The 23,538-nt window shown below is 49.6% G+C and overlaps 2 protein-coding genes and 1 long non-coding RNA gene across 20 annotated transcripts in view; 2 read left to right on the top strand and 1 right to left on the bottom strand.

Annotated features, from left to right (window-relative positions):
• Nucleotides 1-4,681: 4,681 nt before the first annotated feature.
• CCT8L2 (chaperonin containing TCP1 subunit 8 like 2) lies at nt 4,682-6,867 on the bottom strand. The gene is given in 1 exon segment (XM_007087560.3): nt 4,682-6,867. A coding segment is annotated over 1 exon segment (1,665 nt). The 5' UTR covers nt 6,400-6,867; the 3' UTR covers nt 4,682-4,734.
• Nucleotides 6,868-6,883: 16 nt separating this feature from the next.
• Nucleotides 6,884-13,392, top strand: LOC102964449. Its single transcript, XR_006213861.1, has 7 exons — nt 6,884-6,898; nt 7,067-7,073; nt 8,457-8,625; nt 10,070-10,319; nt 10,898-11,033; nt 12,009-12,152; nt 12,847-13,392. It is a non-coding gene; the product is annotated as an uncharacterized LOC102964449 (long non-coding RNA).
• A 1,304-nt stretch (nt 13,393-14,696) lies between these two features.
• The window catches only part of KMT2C (lysine methyltransferase 2C), a 279,835-nt gene continuing 270,993 nt past the window's right edge, over nt 14,697-23,538 (top strand). For 13 of the 18 annotated variants that reach the window (XM_042975874.1, XM_042975919.1, XM_042975913.1 and 10 more), the window contains exons 1-2: nt 15,676-16,184; nt 16,472-16,977. In XM_042975874.1, the coding sequence (XP_042831808.1) occupies nt 16,790-16,977 (188 nt within the window). In that variant the 5' untranslated portion in view covers nt 15,676-16,184; nt 16,472-16,789. Of the gene's footprint in view, nt 15,096-15,377; nt 15,589-15,675; nt 16,185-16,471; nt 16,978-23,538 lie in introns of those variants that run through there. The other 5 variants (XM_042975990.1, XM_042975898.1, XM_042975893.1 and 2 more) reach the window with 3 other exon arrangements.

Here is a 23,538-nt window from a genome sequence, read left to right as displayed (position 1 = left end):
CTGGGGTTCTCTCTCTCCCTCTCTCTCAAAATAAATAAATAAACTTTAAAAAAAGAAAAGAACCCCTGGGAGGTGAGCCCCTCAGACATCTTGCCAGTATTTCCCTCATTCCCACCAAGCCTCTTCTTGTCCCTCCCCATTTAGGAAGGGATCTTTAGTGTGGAGGGGGGGGGAGAAGAGGGTTGATGTTGGGGGAGAAAAGTTAGCTCAGCTACTCTTGGAACCGCAGAGATTCTAAGATATGTGTCTACTGCAGGTTTCAGCATTTTAGTGCTACAGGGACACCTTGCCCCAGAGTAGTCACCTTAACGAGGTAACTGCTATTGAGGGGGAGTTTTCTTTCTTTTTTTTTATTCTTTTATTTATTTTTTTTAATGTTTATTTATTTTGGAGAGAGAGAGAGAAGACCGCGAGCGGGGGAGGGGCAGAGAGAGAGGGAGACCCAGAATCCGAAGCAGGCTTCGGACTCCGAGCTGTCAGCACAGAGCCCAACGCGGGGCTTGAACTCACAGCCTGTGAGATCATGCCATGAGCCAACTGAGCCACCCAGGAGTTTTCAGTACGTCTCGGCAGGAAGGAGCCCAGCAGTTAGCACTTAATGTCACTCACAGCCCTCCTGTTCCCGGGGAAGCATCACCAACAGTAGGTCCCGGTTCCAGAAGGGCTCCAGCAGAGATGGGAGTGGCCCGGGTGGGAATATTTACATCAGTGCAGCTGGCAGCGTCCCAGCAAATCTTCTTAAAACTAGTATTGCTTATTTACGAATGAAATTGTTGGGTCCCTGAGCCTTCATATCCTCTTTTCTTCCCATTCAGATGTCCCCAGTTTGGGGGTTCTTTTAGTATTTCCGTGGGTCCCAATCTTGGGTCCGTGCTCTCTAGTGCCCAAACGGATGGAACCCGTCCCATGGCTCAGCCCCAGCCTCCATCCCCTGAGCCAGACACTTCTCTCTCTCATTCCCCGGGACTCCGAAGTTCTCATTTTCTTCCCTATGTTCTCCGGATCTTGTTTCTTTGCTCTCCGTTGGCCAGATCATCTCAGAGGCCCATTAAATAGCGTCGCTAAGCTGGAAGGGATTGGGGACGGAGCAGTGAAGTCCACCAGCAGCAAGGTCCATAAAGCATGTGCTGTAGGAAGTGTCGTTTCTGAAACCCAGCTGCTCCTGGAATTTAGGAGAAGCACATCTTGGAAGAGAAGCACGTAGGCCACTCTGTGGGCCTTTGGAGGACTTAAGACCTTCCATCCTGTAACCCTGGAAGCAGGATCTGGATCCGGTAAAACTGAGGTCAAGTGCTGGTGAACTTCTCCACAGTCAGCAGGAGAAAAGAAACAACTACTGTCTGAGTCATATATTTTAACACTTCAACAGAATGCTTGATGATATTAAGAGGTTACGCTAAGCATAGTCAAGCTAGGGCTAATTGGGATTATTGCCTAAATCGGTGCTTCCCACACTTTAATATGTACCCCATCACTTGGGGATCATGCTAAGGTGCAGATTCTGTCATAGTAGGTCTGGGGGGTAGGGCTGAGGTCCCACATCCGTGAATTGGTGACACGCTTCTGAGTGGTGATGCCATCGCTGGTTCAGGGGTCACGCTTTGAGTAGCAAGAGCTTAGAAGGCGGGCTGGAGGGAAGGAGATGTCCTCAACGGAAGCTACGAGAAACTCTGTCCCCAAGCACTTTGGGCGTGTAGTGAACTCCTCATGCTGGCCCTCTTCCTGAGCCCAGTCTGCTATCTGCCCACACTGGGCACCTTCACTGTCACACGACATTCGCCTCCCTTCCGGGGCTGCTAATGCCTTTTCGAGTACGAGAAGGGGAGAGCTACTTTGGCTCCCTCAAGGAGATTGATCTGAGGGTCACTTGGCAGTTCACAACGTTGAAGAGCCTCCCAGCCAGTCTTGGGATAGATGGGAATAGATGGATGTGATTCAGAGGCCTCAGCCCACAAGCTCCAGGACCCTCTGGCACATCCTGTAAGATGCCCGAATTCTCTTTCTCCTCAACTTCCAAGTCTGGAGCAGGCGTTTTTGCCTTCAAAGTTCTCAGTGTATGCTAGTTGAATTTGTCTGCCATACCTTTCTTTGTCCCTTGTAAGGGTATCCTTGTTTTTTTTTTTTTTTAATGGGGCACCTGGGTGGCTCAGTCGGTTAAGCATCCAGCTTTGGCTCAGGTCATGGTCTTGAGGTTCATGCGTTCATGCCCCACATCAGCCTCTCTGCTGTCAACCTGGAGCCTGATTCAGATCCTCTGTTTTCCCTCTCTCTCTGCCCCTCCCCTGCTCGCATGCTCTATCTCAAAAATAAACATTAAAAAAAATAAACTTTTTATTTATTTTGCAAGAGAGAGAGAGTGCACGTGGGTGAGAGGCAGAGAGGGAGGGAGAGAGTCCCAAGCGGGCTCTGTCTGCACCATCAGCGTGGAGCCTGATGCAGGGCTCGAACTCACAAACCATGAGATCATGACCTGAGCCGAAGTCAGAACGCTTCACTGACTGAGCCACCCAGACGCCCCATCCTTGATAGTTTTAAGTTGCATTTACATATATATAATTGTGTGTGTGTGTGTGTGTGTGTGTGTGTCCAGGGGCAAAGGAGCCGGTAATGTTGTAATATGATTTCTCCCCAAATAAATTATCAAAAAATCCATTGTATATCAAACTTGGGACTTTTAAAATACATGGTCTTACATTGTTTGGACTACACAAGTCTTGGATATATAACTGAAATGTTCTCTATGAGCAGGAGCCATTTTTAAAATTTATTTTAATAAAATAAGACTTTTTGTCTAATTTTAAGAACACACTGTAGGAGCACCTGAAGGGGCTCAGTCGGTTAAGCGTCCGATTTCGGCTCAGGTCATGGTCTCACAGTCCGTGGATTCGAGCCCCGCGTCGGGCTCTGGGCTGACAGCTTGGAGCCTGGAGCCTGCTTCAGATTCTGTGTCTCCCTCTCCCCCTTGCTTGCTCTCTGTCTCTCTCAAAAATAAACATTGAAGAAAAACACATTGTAAATTTTCACAAGGTCTTTTCAGATATACTTTCTTTGTAATCACAGGGGCTCTATCTCTGAAAACATCACAGTAGAGGGATGTATGATTGAGGCAACAAAACAACGAACAAGAGAATGGACCTTCCTCTTCTATTTGCTGCGTAACTCTGGCCAATGACTTTTTCCTGAAGTTCAGTTGTGTCTCCTGCAGCTGAGAGATAGTCAAGCTCCTTTCTCATAAGTTTGTTTTGATGATTAAATAAAATATATGCAAAGTGTGTTCGAACTGCTTTAAAAAATTTGCTATTTGTATCATCGTCCCTGTTACGGGATTTGAGGCTGTGAGAACACCATGGAACTTGACAAGGGCCGGGGAGAAATATGAAAGCACTTAGTCACCTTCACTAAAATATAGCGACGGAGACAAAACAAGGGAAGACACATCGAGGATGTTTTGTGTATCTTAAATGAGAAATAATGAGGATAGTTCTGTACATGTCCATGTTCCATTTCGTGCAACGCAGCTTTTCAGGATTTCACTTCTTCCAAGTCTTAAGGAAACTTGGCGCATTTGTTTTGCTTCGTTGAGGCTAATATGCCCAGTAGAAGACATTTGTTTCTTGAGTTCTTGAGTCTGGATCTTTTTCCAGATGTTTCAAGCCCCCCCCCCCCCCAATGATGGTAAGAGATTGCAGCTTCCCATGACCTACACTTTGTCCCCAGGTTCTGCTTTTCTCCCAGAGGCAGGATAACTTGGATGGCTTAAGTAGAAAAGGCTTTGGGTAACGCGTGCTGCTCTGCTCCCAGCTCTGCTCAAACTCCCTCTTCAGCGCCCAGGGGTATCCCACCCTAGTCATAGCCCTCCTGGGAACATGCTGCCGGCAGGTGTTCCCCAGGTCTCCTCTCCTCACAGCCTCAGTGCAGTTCTGAGGGACGTGTTCTTTTGTTATCTGTGCCAAGAATTTATTTTACTTTATTTCTGCCTGCCGGTTCATTTTCCTTTCCCCCCCCTCCTCCTCCTCCCCTTTGCCTTAAAAGAACACCCCCTTCTCTTCCCAAATAATCACAACGGGAATGCGCAGCCACTCCTGTGAGCTGGAACTGTGGTCTAGATGGCTAACGTGACATTTAGACAGAAATTGACACATATGAGGATATTGTGGGGGGATAACTCCAACACTTGGGAAAAGATTCCTGCACTTTTTTTTTTTTTTTTGCATCCCCAAAGCCAAGGTACTCCATTAAAAAAAATTTATTTTTAATTTTTTTTAACGTTTATTTATTTTTGAGACAGAGAGAGACAGAGCATGAACGGGGAGGGGCAGAAAGAGAGGGAGACACAGTATCGGAAGCAGGCTCCAGGCTCTGAGCCATCAGCCAAGAGCCCGACGCGGGGCTCGAACTCAGGAACCGTGAGATCGTGACCTGAGCTGAAGTCGGACGCTTAACCGACTGAGCCACCCAGGCGCCCCCCAAAAAATTTTTAATACAAGTAAATCCTGCTCTTATTGGAGGAAAGGAAAAGATTATGATGGAGAGAAACAGGAAATGAAAAAAGCCAAGAGTCTGAAAGGACATAAATCAATGAAAAGGACTTTTATCTTATGGTCCTTTATGTTGTTTTTGTCTGAAGAAACGGACTCTAACAGTACAAAACACGGAGGGAATAAAACACAGCAAACATCCATTTCGGGGGTGACTGTGCCTTCCTTGGCAATCCCCATTTTATTGAGGATGTTACTACCCCATCGTTCCAAGGAGCTGATCTTTTACAGGAAACAGGCATTCCTTGGCCTTCTTGGGGACAGGATTCGAGTCCTGTTGATACGTGGCGCTTTGCTTGGCCACTACAATTTCGTCTACGTTCACGAGCTGCAGTGTCACATCAACTACGGCCCGGAGTCCCCGGGCTTTGGCTGTCAGGGTGTCCCACACCTCTTCCTGGGCCACATTTATTACCCCTTCGACCCCCACTCCTACCAGGAAGTTGCCAGCCTGGTGAGCTCTGTTCATTTCTGCCATCACTTGGGAGACGGCTAAGCCTGCGTTCTCTGCCAGGGTTTCAGGAAGAGACCGAAGGGCCTGTGCAAATGCCAGGAAGGCAGGACCATTAGGCCCTTCCAGTTTGCTTCCTTTTTCTGAGAGCATTTTCGCCAGAGCCATCTCTGTGGCCCCAGCTCCCGGAAGCAGCCTGGGATCCTGGCACAGCTGGAAGTAGGCATCGATGCCACGGTAGGCAGCCTGCTCCGCGCCCTGCAGCCCGTGGGCTGTGGCCCCCCTGAGGACCAAGGTAACGGCAGGGGTGCCCGGACATTCCCACTCGAACACCACGGCCAAACCTTCCCCCAGCTCCTGCTGGTAGACCCTCCGGCACTTCCCTGGCTTCGGGGGAGGAAGCAGGTGACACATCAAAGGTGTGCCCAGCACCTCACTCAAGTAAACCATATCCCTCCGGGACGTGGCTCAAATCACCATGATGTTGTGCTTGTCAGCCTGCGTCAGGGCATTCTCGTCGATGTCCCCCCATGCCACCGCCACGTTAATGCACGCGCTGGCCAGCTGGGCCACCTGCTTTTCTATCAACCGCTCACTTCCTTTCCTGAACGTGGCCAGGTCAGCGGGACCGGAGAGCCGGGCCGTGGCCGGTGCATTTGGACCGGCGGGACCAAAGCCGCAAACAAAGAGAGCCACTCTGGCGCCGCCGGGCACCGCGGTCACCTGCCCGCAGGGCTCGGCGCACAAGGCCAGCCCCGGGAGCAGGCACGAGTCCTCCAGCCTCCCCCCTCGCAGGGTGCACACGCCCACGCGCTCGCGTCGGAAGCCGCCGTCCGGCTCCTTGGTGGCCCAGCACGCTTGGGCCACCAGCTTGGTCAAGCAGTCGGCCCCGGACACGGCGTGGGTGTTCACCACCGAGTAGAGGGCCCCAAACGGATCCTCCAGAGGCCCCAGGGAGCGGATGGCCAGGGAGGGCAGCAGGGCCAGGGTCTCCGCGGCGGCCGCGGCGTAGGCCTCGCGCAGCCGGGAGCGGGGCGGGCCGGCGCGCAGCAGGTGCTCGGCCTGCAGGAGCAGCGCTTCCGCCAGCAGGACCACGAAGGCCGCGCCGTCGCCGCTGCTCTCCGCCTGCGTGTGGGCCGCCTCGCGCAGGAGCCGCGCCGCGGGGTGCTCCAGCTCCAGCGCGCGCAGGATGGCCGCGGCGTAGCCCGTCAGCACGGTGGTTCCTCTGGCGGTGACCAGGCGCTTCTGCCGGCCCTGGGGGCCGTAGCAAGGCCGGATGACCCTGGCCAGGGTCTGCGCCGCCGGCAAGCTGCGGAGCAGGTGCCTCCCCTGCGCCCGCGGGCTCCCGGCGCGCCGCCTCGGCCCCGGCCGCTCCGGCAGCCGGGCCCCCGCTGCGGTCCTGCTGGCCATCGGCCGCCGAGCCGGGCCGCGGGGACGCTCCAGGCGCGGCGGCGGGGGCGTCCGGGAAGCCGATCTCGGACCCCTCTCGAGGGGGTGGGGGGGGGGGAAAAGGAGCCGGAGGCCCGTCCGCCGGTGCGCGGGGAAGCAGGCGCGCCACGGTCAGGTGCGGCGACGGTCGGCGCAGAGCTCAGCCCTCAACCACTCCCCCAGCTTGATCTGCGAGGCGGCTCCCCACGTCTGACGCGTGGTAGCCGAAGCGGGTATTACCCTGATGGAGTCACAGAGTGGCACGGGGCACCCGGGGCAGAGAATGAGGTCACAGAAGGATGCCTCGAGTTTGGGAGGCCCCGGGGGCAGGCGGGAGGCAGACCAGGTCACCAGGCAGAGGAGGGACTCCCGGATGCGCCAGGGCCCAGGGCTTCATTGGAACTTTGGAGGCGGCGGAGGGCAGAGCAGGTGAAAATCCCCACCCACTTCCAATTCCAGACGGAGCTGGGGCTCCTGTGAGGTTTGTTGCAGGCTTCGAGAGGGAAACAGTGTTTCGTTTCGCTTCGCTTCCTCGTGCGGGACTTTGTAACACTAGCTCGGTTTTACTGTCCGCCTCTGCCTCTGTGGCCACCTTATCCCTCTGTGCCGTCCGGCAGGTTCCTAACGGTGTCTACGGTCTGTCTTTCAGGTTGCAGGTGTGTGATGTCCTCCTTCCCATGATAATGATGTCACCGAGCTGGCAAAGGCGGGTCAACACAAGGGAGGCAAAGACGCTGACAACCTACAGGCAACCTGGGGAAATGCTTGCAGCTGAGTGAAAGTGACCAGCCTCCCAGAGGCGGGGAAGGTAGAATATTGCAGGGGGCGAATGTAAGGCGCCCCCCCCCCCCAACCTGACCCTCAGCCCTTAGAATTGCAGTTCCTCCCTGCGAGTAGCTCTCTTTCCCTTGCCCCCTCACTCCCTCCTTTCCTCCAATGGAGCCTGCTGGGGTAATGCTTGCACCCTTTTCGGTTTAATAAATATTTATCGAGGGGCACCTGGGTGGCTGAGTCGGTTGAGCGTCCGACTCTTGATATTGGCTCAGGTCATGATCCCAGGGTTGTGAGATCGAGCCCCGCATGGGGCTCTGTGCGCACCCAGTGTGTGGAATGCGAACTCTAAGGGACAGGAACATGGACACCGAGGGAGGGGAAGAGATTTGCACCAAAGGAACACAACTTCCATAGGCATTAGGCGGAGCAGCAGCTGGAAGTGATGACGATGAAGATTATTAAGATTAGGGGAAAGAGAATCATTCCATTCACTTTCATTGGGAAAACCCCTTTTAAGTTTATTTAGTAGCAACTCCCCCCAAGGGGAGGAAAAATAGAACTCTGAACCTGATTATACCAGTCGGGAGTCATGATTGTATGGTAGGCACTATTTTAATATGTTTCCACAGACAAGATGATAGCAAGAAAGAAAAGGAAAAAAAAAATATCAGCAAAAGTGAAATGTAATTAAGGCTAAGATAGAGATAATTTTGGAGAAAAAAAAACCTTTTTCTTTGAAAAACAACTTGCTTGCTTTTGTAAAAATCATAGCTATTCATTACAAAAGTTAAAAAGAAAAAATACAAAGAAAGTGTCATTTCCAGCCCAGAGATTGCTTTTATTTTATTATTTTATGTTATTTTATGTTATTTTAGTTTAGTTTATTGAGAGAGCGTGAGCTGAGGAGAGGGGCAGAGGGAGAGAGAGAATCTTAAGTAGGCTCCATGCGGAGCCCCACTCGGAGCTCGATCCCACCACCCTGGGATCATGACCTAAGCCAAGATCAAGAGTTGGACGCCTGACCGTCTGAGCCACCCAGGCGCCCCCATTGTTTGCATTTTGATGAACATTATTACTTTGCACATATATTTATATATAGATTGTTGTGGATTTATACAGTTTTCCGTAAATGGATTGTGTGACACATATATGTTATTCTGTAATCATTTCTCCCTCAACATTATCTTCACTGGTAGAAATGTTTCTAAGCAGATATGTTTTCTGAAGACTGTGGACAACTATTTTGACCTCTTTCGATTTTGGAGGCTCTTTTGGAAACAGGTGTGAACCTCCATGCCCAGGCTTCAGAAAGCCAAGAACACTGAGAAAAATGACACTAACAAATGTTGGACAGAGGGGCAAAGAGGGGCAAAGGTGACCGCCTGTTTCTTTATAGAAATGTAAAATGTAACCATCAGCATAAACTGTAGCAAGGTAGGCATATTTACATTGTTTATAAAGATACAGTTTCTTTTTGAAAAGTAAACCCTCCTGGTGTGTGTGGGGGTGGGGAATTAACACTCTTGTAAAGGATCATCTTAGCTCTTTTTCTGACACTTAACATATACTTTCCCATTTATTTCACTTATTCCACAACTGTTTACTGAGCTGCTGCGAAATCATAGAGATAAAAGATGTATAAGGCAGACAATTGTAGCCATCGGCACCTGGCGTAGGGTGGGTTACAAAACAGCCAGGGTGGGATACATTCCAGGCCCTGAGAGCCTTGGGGGGGGGGGGTGGGGAGCACAGGTGTTCTAGAAGCATCCATGGGGACACACATTGTCAGGGGGAAGGTGGTGGTCAGGGATGGAAGTGAAGTCTAAAGAAGCAGTAATTGGCCACATGACAGAGGAAGGGGCTTGGGACAATCTAATGAAGTCTGACAAAGGTGGCTCTGAAGGCTGGAGCACCCAGTAAGGAGGAAGGGGGAGGGGTGGGACTCTTGAGTTCCATTTCCACTAGAAAGGTATGTAATTTTATGTTGTCATACCCTCATCCATTTTACCTCACAGCACAGGGGAAAGTGAGGATCTCATCATTGTCTTCGATCTTGATTTATTTTACTTTTCAAAAATGTTTATTTATTTTGGGGGGGGAGGGGCAGAGAGAGAGGGATAGAGAGAGAATCCCAAGCAGGCTCCTAGCTGTCAGTGCAAGAGTTCGACGCCTAACCGACTGAGACACCCAGGTGCCACCATAGTCTTTGGCCTTTAAAACAGGCCCCAAATGGTACATGTTGGGCTGACATTTTTTGACCTATGTTTACACTGATCAAACTAACCAAGGAACTACTAAATCATAATTTTACTGTTTACTTCATAGGCACTGTAATTGTTAAATTCACTTTGATTTTATTTATCCTACAAATAGATTGATTAGATGTAAAATAAACGTGAATATTTTGTGCCAAGAAAAGTTTGCATGCAGTTAACCTATTATGTAAACTTTTTTCTTTTTTCTTAATGTTTATTTTTGAGAGAGAGAGAGAGAGAGGGAGGGAGGGAGAGGAGAGACAGAGATAGGACGAACAGGGGAGAGGCAGACAAAGGGAGACAGAGGATCCAAAGTGGACTCCACGCTAACAGCTGACAGCCTGAGGCGGGACTCCAACTCATGAACTCAGAGATCATGACCTGGGCCAAAGTTGGATGCTTATCGGACTGAGCCACCCAGGTGCCCCTATATAAACTTTTCTAACCATATATATATGAATCTGCTAAACCGGGAGACACCAATATAGGCTGCTTGGTAGTTCAGTTGGGTTAAATATCGTCCCCCCAACATTCATATCATTCCCCAAACCTCAGAATGTGACCTTATCTGGAATAAGATTGTTGCAGATGCAGTCAATTAACGGGAGGTCATACTGTTGTAGGCTGGACTGTTACTCCAACACGACTGGTATCCTTACAAGAAGAGACACATACACAGAGAACACTATGTGAGGGCACAGAGATGCAGAAAAGATGGCCATTGGAGTCATGTACCTACAGCCAAGGTCCCCAAGGATCATGGACAACCACCGGAAGCTGAGAGGCAGGGAACGATCAAATTCTTCCCTAAAGCGTAACGCAAGGAGCCAGCCCCGCCAACACCTTGACTTTGGTCTTCGAGCTACCAGGGCTGTGAGAAAATAAATTTCTGTCATTTTCAGCATTTGTTGTGGCAACGTTAGGAAATTAATGCAAACTACTCGTGTAATCTTGTATTATCAGTAAAGGAGAGGAACCTAAGGGTGTGTGTGTGTGGGGGGGGTGCGTGTGTAGGGGCTGGGGTAGGGCCTCTAGGCATTTATAACACTTGCTGGCAGAATGCTTTTGTATCCTAAATAGACATAGCTGTCTGCTGCCTCCCGCACCTCTGCCCTCCCCGCAAATCCCCAGATGCATTTCTATTAAAAATATGGTCTTGGGGCGCCTGGGTGGCGCGGTCGGTTAAGCGTCCGACTTCAGCCAGGTCACGATCTCGCGGTCCGTGAGTTCGAGCCCCGCGTCAGGCTCTGGGCCGATGGCTCAGAGCCTGTTTCCGATTCTGTGTCTCCCTCTCTCTCTGCCCCTCCCCCGTTCATGCTCTGTCTCTCTCTGTCCCAAAAATAAATAAAAAACGTTGAAAAAAAAATTAAAAAAAAAAATATGGTCTTGTACACAATGGATGTAAATATTTAATCTTCCTGTTTGTATGTTTTCCCATGTTTATTTTTCAGTTGCCTGCCTGCCCTTTTTGTGTTTATCTTGTTAAGTACTGACAGGCTTAAAATATAGACCCCTAGAGGGCAAGATTCATGTCTATATGGAGTGTGCTGCAGAACATACACTCTTCTGCACAAATTATTTTTGACGGTGAGTGTTCTGTTTAATTACTTCTCGGTTTCTTCCTTAATTTTTCTGCCTACCAGGTACATGGTAGGCATTACTGAAATAACTCGTGTAAGGCAATTAGAATTTTCAAAGCTAAAAACACACTATGGACTAAATATGTACCAATATTCAGGAATTGAAATTCCTAATTTATTTTTAATTTTTAAAGTAATCTCTACACCCAACATGGGGCTCCACTCACAACCCCTAGATTAAGAGTTGCGTGCTTGACCCACTGAGCCAGCCATGTGCCCCTGAAGTTCTTTTAAAAACCTTTTTTTTTTTAACTAAAAAAGGACACAAAATGCTAGCCTATGACTGCACCTTTTTAAAGTATAAGTTTAACAGCAAACATATGAAGACAAAGATTGTAAGATCTAGAATTGAAGTTTTCAGTGTTCCTTCTACAACTATAAAAATTTGGTTCCTAAAAAACCCTGAGGAATTTAAGACTTTATGGGAAAACAAAAGGAGAGAGTCCGTTAATTAGTAGTGAGCCTACGGGAGAGTCTTATAAATATTTTACACTCACCAAAACAAGCAAAAACAGACAAACTCTAAGGAAAGACCATATCAATGACATTTATAGGACTCCAATTAGTAAGAATGGCTAGTGTACTGTGAATTTTTATTTACCATCACTTGTTTGCTAGACCCTTTGAGGCTCTTGCTCTGTTGCCTGAGATGTTGCTCTTTCTTTGGTGTAGATAGCAATCCTCACCCCCCAAACCACATGCTAAATATTTAATACACATTTCTTATTATACTGCATGTGCTCTAAAAGATTCAACTATTATAGAAAATTGTAATATAGAAAGTGAAAGTCCCTCGTAATCTACCCCTTCAGAGATGATCGCTGCTAACACTTTGGTGCACATTGACCATGTTTTTAGAAATGGCTACATGTGTACTTATTAAAAGTAGATTTTGTTTGTTTGTTTGCTTTGGTGCTTTCAGACACTCTGTGCCTTTCTGACTTTATAATTTTGAGTAACTTCAGCTACGTGACTCCTGGGGTTTTTTTTGCCACTGCGGTCTCAGAGCTCCAAAATTTGGATCGGAGACATGGAAACACCTTTGGAAAACCTTTACGTGAAACAGGTATTTTTTTGTATCCTTCCTGTGCATCCTGAGTTACATTTTCTTTGCTCTGCCCAGGATAACTTCAGGCCAACAGCCTGCTGTCCTTTTAAAACAGATTCCAAGTGCTTGCCTCACAATAGCTGAAGGAATGGAGATTTAAGGCTGGGCTTCCTATCCTTCATCTTTTCTTTCTGGAAGCATCACTGCACAGACCTCTGTTTCTTCCCTTTTCATTCATTCTACTCCCTTTTCTGTTCTCAGTCCCCTGTTTCCTTTTAAAACTTCTCTCCAGCAGGAGTGACTTGCCCTCTGCACACTGACACTTAAATTATCCTGACATATAATTTTGTGCGTATGAGACAGTTGGAAGTGACGGCTCTAATTTCCGTAATGAACACAGGTAAACATGTGGACCGATAATCCAATTTTTGAAAGTGTACTTTCCTTAAAGTGTAATGTGCAGGGGAAAAAAAATGCCAGAGAAAGAATGAGCACTGAACAAACTTTAAATGTTCCACTTCGTAAATTCATCATTAGGCACATACATGTTGTGTTTCTGTTTATAATAGTCAGACGCTTTTAATTTATAGTCTGCATTTACCCAGTCAGCTTCTCCCCAATCTCAGAATTCCCGTGGCTGTAAATTTAGTAAACTCGAACCAACCGGCAAGGATTAAACCCTGCAGGCATTCAAATGACTCTCTTATTATAGTCCTCATTTCAGGCGTTTCGAAACAAAACAAAACACCTGCCTGTGGTCAGAATCGGCTTTGGAAATCGAACCGTGTACACTTTGCCCAAACAGGAAGCACAATTCAAAGTCTATGCTCTGGCTATTGGGAGCAATGGAAGCGAACGAGAGCTGGGAAGTCAGAACACGCAGCGTTAGGCTTCCACCGTGCCGTGAGCGCGGAAGCGGATCCTAATGGGAAAGTGCCTAGGGTGTCCGGCCTAGAGGCGATGCTCCCGAAGCGATCGCTCGTCCCAAGCCGTCTGCCAAGGCTTCACAGGTCCTGAATTCTGCCCCAGCTCCCGTGTGCTGATCGACAGTGAATGGAAAGGAGGGCACAGGGGAGTTGCCGCCCCATCCGGAGAAAAAGTCCCCAAGTCCGCATCTGCCACTGTGCTTTCCGAGAAAGCGCTCGTCTCCCATTGCTAATTGTAGCCCCGTTCCCCCTCGACCCTGTAAACGCATCGGGAGCCGGCCCAGAAACCCTCCGACTTGCGCGCATCGCAACACGCTGCACGTTACAGTCAAGTTGTTGGGTTTTTACTGGTGTGTTGTGGTGTCTCTTTCCGCGTCTCGTGCCTCAAAATGTCAGCGTTCTTTTTGTCTGACAGCCCGGCAAGCCCTTTCTGGCCCATTTCTTACATGACGTTATAATAACGAAACTCTCCCTGGAATTGGATCACAGCGAAGTTGCACTGCCTCCCCGGCCCGCGGGAGCCGGGGCAGCGCCGGCGGGCTCCGTCCCTCCGGCCGCGGGGCGGGTGGGCGGCGGGGCGGCGCGCAGGGGGCCGTGCGGGCTTAGCGGCCGCCGGCTCGCGGCCGGGCTCGGGCGCAGTCGCAGCGCCGCCTCGGGCCGCGCATTCCCTGGACCCCGATCCCGGATCGCCGCCTCCGCAGCTTGGCGCTCTCCCCGAGCCGGAGCCGGAGCCGGAGCCGGAGTCGCGGCGCAGCCCCGGCCGCCGCGTCAGAGGAGGCGGGGCGGGAGAGGGGAGGGGGGAGGGGGGAGGGGGGAAGACGGGGAGGAGGGAGGAGGGAGGAGAGCCCGGCAGGGGGAGCGGGGGAGACGGGGGAGGGGCGGTGAGGTCAGCGGCGGCGGCGCGTCCGCGGGCAGCGCATGCGCGGAGCGAGCCCTGTGAGTGGCAGCGGCGGCGCGCGGGGGGCGGCGGGGCCGAGGAGTGGGGGAGGGGGCGGGGGCGTCGCGGCGGCCGTGTGTGGGCGAGACGGCGGCGAGTTTGAGAGGTCTGTGGTGCGGGGCGCCCGGGGAGACCCGGCGCGGCCCTCGCGCGACGGCCACGGTCGTGTGTGTGTGTCTGTGTGTGGAACACGCACACCCGCAAAACTTCCTCCTCCCCGGCCCGGGAGGGCGGGCGCTGAGGGGCCGGCGCTCGCGCAGCCCGGAACCCACAACAACAACTGGAGCAGCTGTCAAAACTTCGCCGCCGCCGCCGCCGCCGCCGCCGCCCGGCCTGACGCGGCCCGCGCGGGGGAGGGGCGGCCGGCGGGGCCGCGACCCCCCCCCGCCCCCCGCCCGCCGCTGCCCGCGGGCCCGCCGCTCCCCGCGCCGCGGCCCCTTTCTCCTCCCGCCGCGGGCGCTGGGGGAGGGGCGCGGGCGCAGCCCCGGCCGGCGCCCCCCGCGCCCCCTCAGTCGCCCCGCCCCGGCCGGCGCCCGCCCCGCACCCGCCCGCCCGCACCGCCCGGCCCCCGCCCGCGCCCCGCCCGCCGCCGCCGCCGCCGCCGCCGCCCGCACCTCCCGCCCGGCCGGCCGGCCCCTCCCTCCCTCCCGCCCGCGCCCCGCCCGCCGCCCGCCGCCCCCCGCCCCCCGCCCGGCCCCTGCGCGCCGAGGTGCGCGCGCCCGCGCGTATGTGTGTGAGTGCGTGTCCTGCTCGCTCCATGTTGCCGCCTCTCCCGGTACCTGCTGCTGCTCCCGGGGCTGCGGGAAATGCGAGAGGCTGAGCCGGGGAGGAGGAACCCGAGCAGCAGCGGCGGCGGCGGCGGCCGCGGCGGCGGCGGCGGCGGGAGGAGCCCCCCAGGAGGAGGACCGGGATCCATGTGTCTTTCCTGGTGACTAGGATGTCGTCGGAGGAGGACAAGAGCGCGGAGCAGCCGCAGCCGCCGCCACCACCCCCCGAGGAGCCCGGAGCCCCGGCCCCGAGCCCCGCAGCCGCAGACAAAAGACCTCGGGGCCGGCCTCGCAAAGATGGCGCTTCCCCTTTCCAGAGAGCCAGAAAGAAGTAAGTTGAGTGTGAGGGAGCCAGGCCGGGAGCCAGCCGCGGCGCCGGGCCGGAGCTGTCACCGGCGCGCCCGGCCCCCCTGCCCCCGCGCGCCCCCGGCCGCCCCCGCGGGGTGGGGGTGGGGCCCGCCGGCCGCGCGGCTCCCGGCCCCCGGGGCGCCCGCCCGCCCCGCGCCCCGCGCCCCCTCGGCGGCCTCCGGGCCGGGCCTCCCGCGGGCGCCCCGCACCGCACTCCGCCCAGCGGGGCCCCGACGGCTCGCGCCGCCGCCGCCGCCGCCGCCGCCGCACTTTACTTTGGAGTTTGGCCCTCGCGCCGGCTGTTCGCGGGGCTGCTGTTTCTGGAGAAATTTCTCGTAGATTCTTCCCGGCCTAGCCGGGTCATCGGACAGACGCACGGCGAGGCGCACGCAGGTCGTCCGCGCACCGGCGCCTTGTCAACTACAAAGCGGTCCCGCCGCGGGACACTCGCGGAGCTGTCAAAACGCCGCGGCCAGGTGGTCTCGCCGCCCGCCCGGGGTGGGGGTGGGGGGGGGGGAAGGCGGGGGGACGGGGACGCGGTGGGGGGTGGGGGGTGGGGAGGAGCCGCCGGCCTTTGTGAGCCGGCCGCCCCCGGAACTTTTCGGGCTCCCGGAGCCGGGTTTGGAGCCCGAGGGGTCTGTTCGGAAGTCGGGGGACTTCTTCCTCGCCCCTCCCCCACCCCGACCCGCACGGCCGCGGCAGGCAGGCAGGCAGGCAGGCGCGGCGGCCGCAAGTTTGGAAACCGAGCCCGGCCGGGCGCTCGGGGCCGAGACCGGGGAGCCCGCTGACTCCGCGGGAGCCCGCCCCGCGCGGGGGCCCCACTTCCCCCCCGAGCCCCTGCGGGGTTGGGCACGGCCGTCGCTTGTCGCGGAGCACGCTGGCAGCGCTAGACACGTCCTTTCACAGAATGGCCATTCGGCAACTTTCGCCTGGAAGCCGGGAAACCCGTGGCAGCGAGTCGCGCGGCTGCGGTGGCTCCTGAGGGTGCAGGACCGGCGGCGGCCGTCCGGAGTTGGGGAGTGGCGTGGAGTGCTTACTCATGTCGTTGGAGGACCGTGTCGGGGAGCTGTTGGTAGGGGAAGGGCGCGCTGGGGCGCGGGGACAGCCGGGGGTTTCTGTTGTTGTTGTTGTTGTTGTTGTTGTTGTTGTTGTTGTCGTCGTTGGGGCGCGTTCGCCTGGTCGGAGCAGGGGCACGTTGGCTGATAGGCGGTGAAGACGGCGGTGTGCACCGGGGCGGAGCGGGGCCGGCGTGTGGCAGAGCCCTGGAGCCCCGGCTGGCCCTTCTCCTCCTTGCTGTGCTGTCCTTGGACTGTGAGGATGGTTCGGGCCCTTTAGCCTGCCTCCATGTTTTATTTCCAGCTCTTACCTAGCTGTGACACATCCCGAGACGGGCGAGTACAGGATGCCTACGTGGTGGCGTTAGCGTCTTTGTGCTACAAAGTTGGGGTTTGCGGGGCCACCGGCATTGCAGTGAAATGTCTGCTGGAAATGGCCAGGGCTGTTCCCCCATCAGCTGGAATTCGGAGAGGGAGTGGACTTCCAAGGAACTTCACACTTTGTCGCTTTTTTGTATCCTTTAAAGCAATGCATATAAAGCCATGCTAGGGTTTTAACTTAATAGCTTCCCATTTTGACTATTTCTTGGTTCCTCTCCAAATATTAATTTGGGATTATTGTATGTTTTCTCTTTGCTTCCAGACTCCTCTTCTAGTTACAGTAGACCTATCTGTGCTGTCACGCCCCTCACCATGCACACGCGAGTGTGTGCACGGGCACAAACACACACACACATGCACATGCAGTTCCCCTGAGATGGAAATGAGTTCATCTGTGTTAGGGCAGCCCCTGTGTGCACCGGAAGAAAGGTTGGTTTAGGGTATTACCACTTTATTATTTTAGTTTTTATCTCGTTTTAAAATCTCATCTTATGAATAAAAAAAAAAAAAAAAAAAAGGTAGCCCTTGGAAAAATCTAACAATTTCTACAGAATGATGCTAATATAACAGTATGAAAACATCAACACTTTGGAAGACGTTTAATACAACTCTGAGTCTTAACAGAGTTTTAGCTTTCTCTTTTGGATTTGAACACTGGGGCAGCATTCCTTGTATGAAATTTAGTGGTAACCTTGATGGTTCCAAGCTTTTCAGTGAATTTTTAAAAAATTAGGTGTGTTTTTGGAAGGGAATGGAATCCACAGTTGTTTGAGAAACCTGTAAGTGGAAACTACTGTGTGAACTGGAAAGCAAAGAGGAGGGTTTTCAGTTGTGGATCTCTGTACCGTATTTGGGTGCATGCAGAAAAGAGCCTGTAGTGAGTTGGGTATTGAAGATCCTGAAAGTGAAACTGAGTATGACAAATGTAAGTTAGGTTTGTAAATGCTAAAATTACCTGGAATTGCAAATAATTATCTAAGACACGAAAATTTTTTTTTTTTTTTTTTTTTTTTTTGGGAGGGGGATGCAAAGGAGATAAAAGTTTTTAAATTGTCCACGTTATCGGTCTGTATGGTCGCTAAGTGGGTTGTTTTATGCTGGAGAAGATGTCTTATGACACTATTTATTAAAAGTGGATTTGCATATTTGTCTTTGGATTTCAAAAAAAGAGCGTAACCATGCACTGCTAATTACACTTTCTTTGAGTTTGGATTTTTGAATCTTTGATAATTAGATAAGTGAACTTAAGCATTTTCTTGTTTTATACTGTTAGATGAGTTTTGCTTTATCGTATTTAAAAAGCAAAGGCTATGTAGTGGCTAATTTTAATTAGCTATTGTTATCTTAAAATTATTTACTAAAATCAAGAATTTTGAACTGAAGCTATTGATCTTAGGGCAGAGTTTGAAAAGTAGGTACATAAATAAGGATTTCCTGTTGTATGAATGTGAAGTGGAACAGTGAAATTTACATTTATTAAAAGTTCTCCTTAGCAGTCAGGACTGTTTAATCGGTTATTTGGAGTAACGTGTGATCTTTGTAGGAGGTCCAGGTCTTTCCACCAGTGAACAAGCTCCTGCTATAGAGGAAGCATCTACTCGAGGTCTAATTGTTCTTGTATGAATGTTTAGGAAACTTCTCCCAAAGGTTTGATTTTATTTTTTCTTCTTTGGGATACATGTTGACATTTCTAAATTGGGAAGACAAGGAATCATTCTACCATATATATGTTTTTTATGAAGTCAACAAAGTTAACGTTAGGGATGGGGTGGGTGTGGGTGTGGGGGTGGTGCGGAAGCAGGTGGTGGGGATAGGATTTCTGAGGCACTATCCTTGACCCTTTTTGAAAAAACTCTTTATATTACGAACCACTTTCTTTTCAGAGGGCAATTACTGTTATTAGAAAGCCACCTTGAGCCTTATTCTTGTAGAAAATTGGGCACAACAAGAGATAGCAAAAAAATGATTGTGCTGCAGATGACTGTTGCTGTTTCATATTTGAGAGGCCCCTCCCCCAACAAAATTTCTCATTTCCATAGCTGTGAACTTGAAATAAGTAATAAAAGAAAGGTGTAGTGCATTGTAGTATGTGCAGTTTCATAAAACAACTCTATATAGTCGAAAGATACCGCTTCTGCTTTTCATGCTTTGTGAGATAATGCACGTTGGTAATTTGTACGGTAGAAATTCTTTTTCTTATTTTTCAAGCAAGTAGATACATGGAACGTTTGGCAATTACTGGTTTCTGGCACTTGATAGTCATGGTACTTGAAGAGCTGTTCCAGGAATGGCAGCCTCTCCTCACCTGTTAGGTGCTTGCTCTCCAGCCTGACCTCACTGTAGTTTGCTCTTGTCCTGTTGGTCTTATTCGTGGAATCTCTAGTGTTTAAGAAGATGTTGCGTCTCAGATACAATTTTACGTTCAGTAGGTTTGTTACTAACATGTAACCTTGATAAACATGGATTTCCATGTAAATTTAAAGTGTCACGATAGTTAATTTTCCCATTCTGAAAATAGTGATTTAATACATTTTCTTACTATCTCAGTTAATTTTACCATGCCACATTTGTAGTCAGTTTGCCGGGTGACCAGACACACCGCTCTACCCTTGGCCTCTCCCCCACCTTTTTGCAAAACTTCATGGTATTCCCCGGGCCGCAATCAGATTTCCTTTGAGCAGATAGTGATTGTCCAGTCTTGTATCCTTAAGCCACTTGCAGATATGACTGAGGAGTTCCATGAAACCTCCTTTCCAAAATGAAAATGGTCAGTTTTTATAGATAATTAAAAAAAAAATTCTGCAATGTTTTTTAAATTTACTTATTATTTTTAATATAACTTACTGTCAAATTGGCTTACATACACCACCCAGTGCTCATCCCAACAAGTGCCCTCCTCAATGCCCATCGCCCATTTTCCCCTCTCCCCCACCCCCCATTTTTTTTTTTTTTTAATTTATTTTTGAGAGTGACACAGAGCATGAGTGGGGAAAGGCAGAGAGGGGGAGACATGGAATCCCGAAGCAGGTTCCAGGCTCTGTGCTGATAGCACAGAGCCCAACACGGGGCTTGAACTCTTGAACCACTGGTGAGATCATGACCTGAGCTGAAGTCGGGTGCTTAATGGACTGAGCCACCCAGGCGCCCCAGTTATAGATAATATTAAATGCTCTGTGTGCACTTCCCTGGTGGGGGAGTGTGAGATATCTTGGGTAAGATTTGGTAACAGTTTTTAATCCATGAGATGTTTGGATTGAATGTAATTTTTAGCTGATATAGAATAAACTTACCAGTTTGTGTATGTGTATATTTCCCTTTCTTTTTTTCTTTGTTGTTTTGGCCATCTTTTAATTTCAATAAGCTGATTAGTCTCTTCTTTCTCTTTTTAAAAATTGTCTTTATCATGTTTGTGCCACAGTGTCTATTTTCAGAACTTCTTGGCAGTATGAGTTGCAAAAGTTATGGAGTGAAATAGGGACAATTTCTTTTTCTTTTCTGTCTCTCTCTCTCTTTTTTTTTTTTTTTTTTTTTTTTGGTGATGGCCTGCATATAAATATATGCTTGTGGTTAGTGTGAAAAATTACTGGAAAGACCAATACTGAATTTATAATTGGAAGTGTCAGTCTCTCTATTTGCAGAATTTGAAAGTCTTAAGAACATAAGACAGACAGGAATGACACAGCTCTTTTTGAATTTTCTCTAGAAAAAAACCTCATTTTGTGAAAGATGGGAAAATTGACTTTGGTTTTGCTGTTAATTTTGTGATAGCAGTAACTATGTATGATACACAAATGCTGAAATTGTCTAAGAAGTTCAGAAAATCCTCTTCTGTAACTTTTTAGATCTTTCATTTGGCATATGTTATTCGAAGAGCACGTTAAGTGTTAAATGTACGTTGGGATACACAGTCAACTTTGGAAGAAGGCTCGCTGTAGCCAAGAGGGGTCTGCGAAGATTTGGAGGAAGCAATACTTGAGTTAGACCTTGAAAGATGGATAGGGTTTAGCCAAGCCCAGTAAGAAAGTTAGAGAATGTTCTGGGGTAGCACCCTGAGTAAAACTGTTGAGGCAGGAAGCGTAAAATGTGTTTTCTTGGTGGAGTGTGACTAGAACGGAGGTTTAATGTGGGAGTTGGGGCCATGCCACGATGGTCCTTGAATGCCAGGCTAATGAGTTTGGGTTTTGTAGTCCGGGGGTTATAAACTGTTTACAGGGATCAGGTAGGTAATTTAAATGATTGCATGCAGCTTGTAAGATCCTGAATGACAGCTGACATAACTTAAGGTCTTGAGGAAAAAATGGTGAGTAAAAATAGCTTGAAGGCTTCTAGGAGTCTATGCCTTGGTTGGGTGCAACTGATAGACAATTCTGGCTGATGGTTGCCATGTGAGACTTTGGCGTGTCGTTTCTAGATACTCTGGTTTCAACAGAGACTGGAAACTTGGAAGTTTATGTGAAATCTCTGGATTTTTAAGTATCTTCAATTAAGATCTCCCAACACTATTTGGGACTACATCTTGTGGGTTAGGTTTAATCTGTGGACTACCTGTGGGTTACAGGTCCTCAGCCTCTGCTTTATGCCCAGGTTGTTTTATTTTTTTAATTAAAGCTTTAAAAGCAGATATTTCTAGTCTTCTGGAGGATAGGAGTATTATTAAATTACTTTGTATTCTGTGTGTGTTTTCTACGGTTCAATGTAGGTAGGTACTCTAATACTTGGTGATTTGATGGCAACTATTTTATGAAAGCCACCTTGGTAATAGTATGAAGAGGACTTACCTGGAGGCAGAGATTAACAGGCTTTTGCAATAGTCATGGTGTGAGGTGGTCAAGGCAGACGGTATACTGTTGGTAATATGGATAGAAAGGAAGAGAGATTTTAGTCAGTGCAGAGGGGAATTTTGAAGTTTCTGGCATTAGATGTCTAGGGGATAGAAATGTCTGGGAGTGTTTGGGGGTGTAGCATTAGAGCTTAGGAGCTCGATTAGGATAGGTGATTAAAGATGTGACTTCCTTGAAATCACTGAGAATATGGACAGTGTGTGCAGTATAGTAAAAGAATTAGGGTGCTTACTTATCCTAGGAGTTGGGGGGGGTGGGAAGGGACCAAGAAAGCCCATAAAAATGAGAAAGGAAATCAGAAGATATTCCTACAAATGGGCAAGTATGTATGTGCAGAGATGCTCATGGCAGCAGAGAAAAGTAGAAAACTAGTAGAAATTGGCTACAGAAAAATACTCATCGGTGGACCACCATGTAGTTTTTATCAGGACAGAGAACTGGGCCTATGGGTGCCAAACTGGGAGAATGTCTATGATACATGTATTGACTTAAGGAAAAATTTTCTAAAAGTTGCAAAGCAGTAAGTGTAGTATTAACTCTACTTTGTAAAAAGCATGCAATCCCAAAATGTGCATGTATTTTGTGTATAGAAAATTATTTGGAAGAATATGTAACATTAATACCTCTGGGGAGTGTATACTTTTGTATGTACATTATGCAGTATTTAAAAAGCCAGTAATTTGAAACCATAATCTTTTTTTTTTTTTATGTTTATTTTTCTGAGAGAGGGAGAGCGCTAGCATGAGTGGGGAGGGGCAGAGAGAGAGGGAGACAGAATCTGAAGCAGGCTCTAAGGCTCAAACTCACGAGCTGTGAGATCATGACCTGAGCCGAAGTCGGACAGTTAACCAACTGAGCCACCCAGGCGCCCCTTGAAACCATAATCTTGTTTTACAAATGAGAAAACCAAGTTCCGGGGACTTCACAGATTTTGGCACCAAGATTGTCGGAATTCAGATTCGGTTCCCCTACTTACTAACTGTTTGATCTTGGGAAGTTAACTGAACTTTTTCTGCCTCGGTTGCCTCGTCTGCAAAGTAGACACATAAGCACACTTAGTTTAGGATTGCTGTGAATTTATATATGTGTAGAACTTAGAACAGCATCTGGCACAAACTAAGTGCTGTTAAGAAGTGCTGTTATAAGAATGTGCTAGTATTTGTTATTGCCACTATCATCAATTATCATCAATCTGCCTGATATCATAGAACTTGTTAGTGATACGCCTATGATGAGATGCCAAACTCGCTCTAAAAATGTCATGGCATAAAATAATGTAGTAGTTAGTGGGGGTGGGGGTGGGGACGATAAAGATTTCCTTTCTGTACAGCTGTCCCTAATAAAGACAAAAAGAAGAAAGATAAAAAAGCTAGGTCAGCAGAAATCTCTATAGAATGTTTCTTATTATGAGTAACACGTGAAGACCAGCAAAATCTGTAAATATAGCACTGTTACTACAAAACCATTAAAAATTTTTCATTATCCAGGACTTGTGAATGTGGTCGCAGTGCTCTTTTTATGTTAGAACTCTGCCGACTCTGTTTATATTAGTAGGTCTTCCTAAATGAGACTTCCTATCGGGTGGTTTTAAAATGATTTGCTGTGTCTTCAGTAGTGAATGTTCATAGTGGAAGTCTGAAGTCTGTGATGTTAATTCTGTCTTGTAGTGAAGCATAGCAGAAACCAAACCGCCAACTTCCTTGACTTCCTGATCTTTGGGATGCTAATGGCAGGTACCACGTGTCCACAGTAGCCCCCCCCCCCCCCCCCCCCCCCCCCCCCGTCGCGTATAAAATAACAATATGGAACGTATTAAAGAATTAACTATTTTTTACCTCCACGCTCTCATCATCTGATTGTTCTACCAAGGTTGAAGTATTTGGTCAGCATGGTCGAGTGTTTTTCATATCAGGTGCAGGTACTTAGAGTCATAGGAGGTTAAAGCTAGATGAGCGTTCTGAGGACATCCAGTCTGACCCCTCACTTTACAGACAGCTGAGCCTCAGGGGGGTGATAGCATGCTACAGGTCACACATCAAGATCTTAACCTGCACAGGAAATGAAGGGAGGGAAGGTGGTGGTCTGTCCCACTGGTGGCCCGCAGTGAACCATACCCGCTGGAAGTCATGTCGCTGTGTGGTCGCCTCCC

This window comes from Panthera tigris, chromosome A2, assembly GCF_018350195.1.
Source record: "Panthera tigris isolate Pti1 chromosome A2, P.tigris_Pti1_mat1.1, whole genome shotgun sequence".
NCBI classification, from domain to species: Eukaryota; Metazoa; Chordata; class Mammalia; order Carnivora; family Felidae; genus Panthera; species Panthera tigris.
Note: the sequence above shows the minus strand (reverse complement) of the source record. Positions and strands in the feature narration are given on the sequence as shown.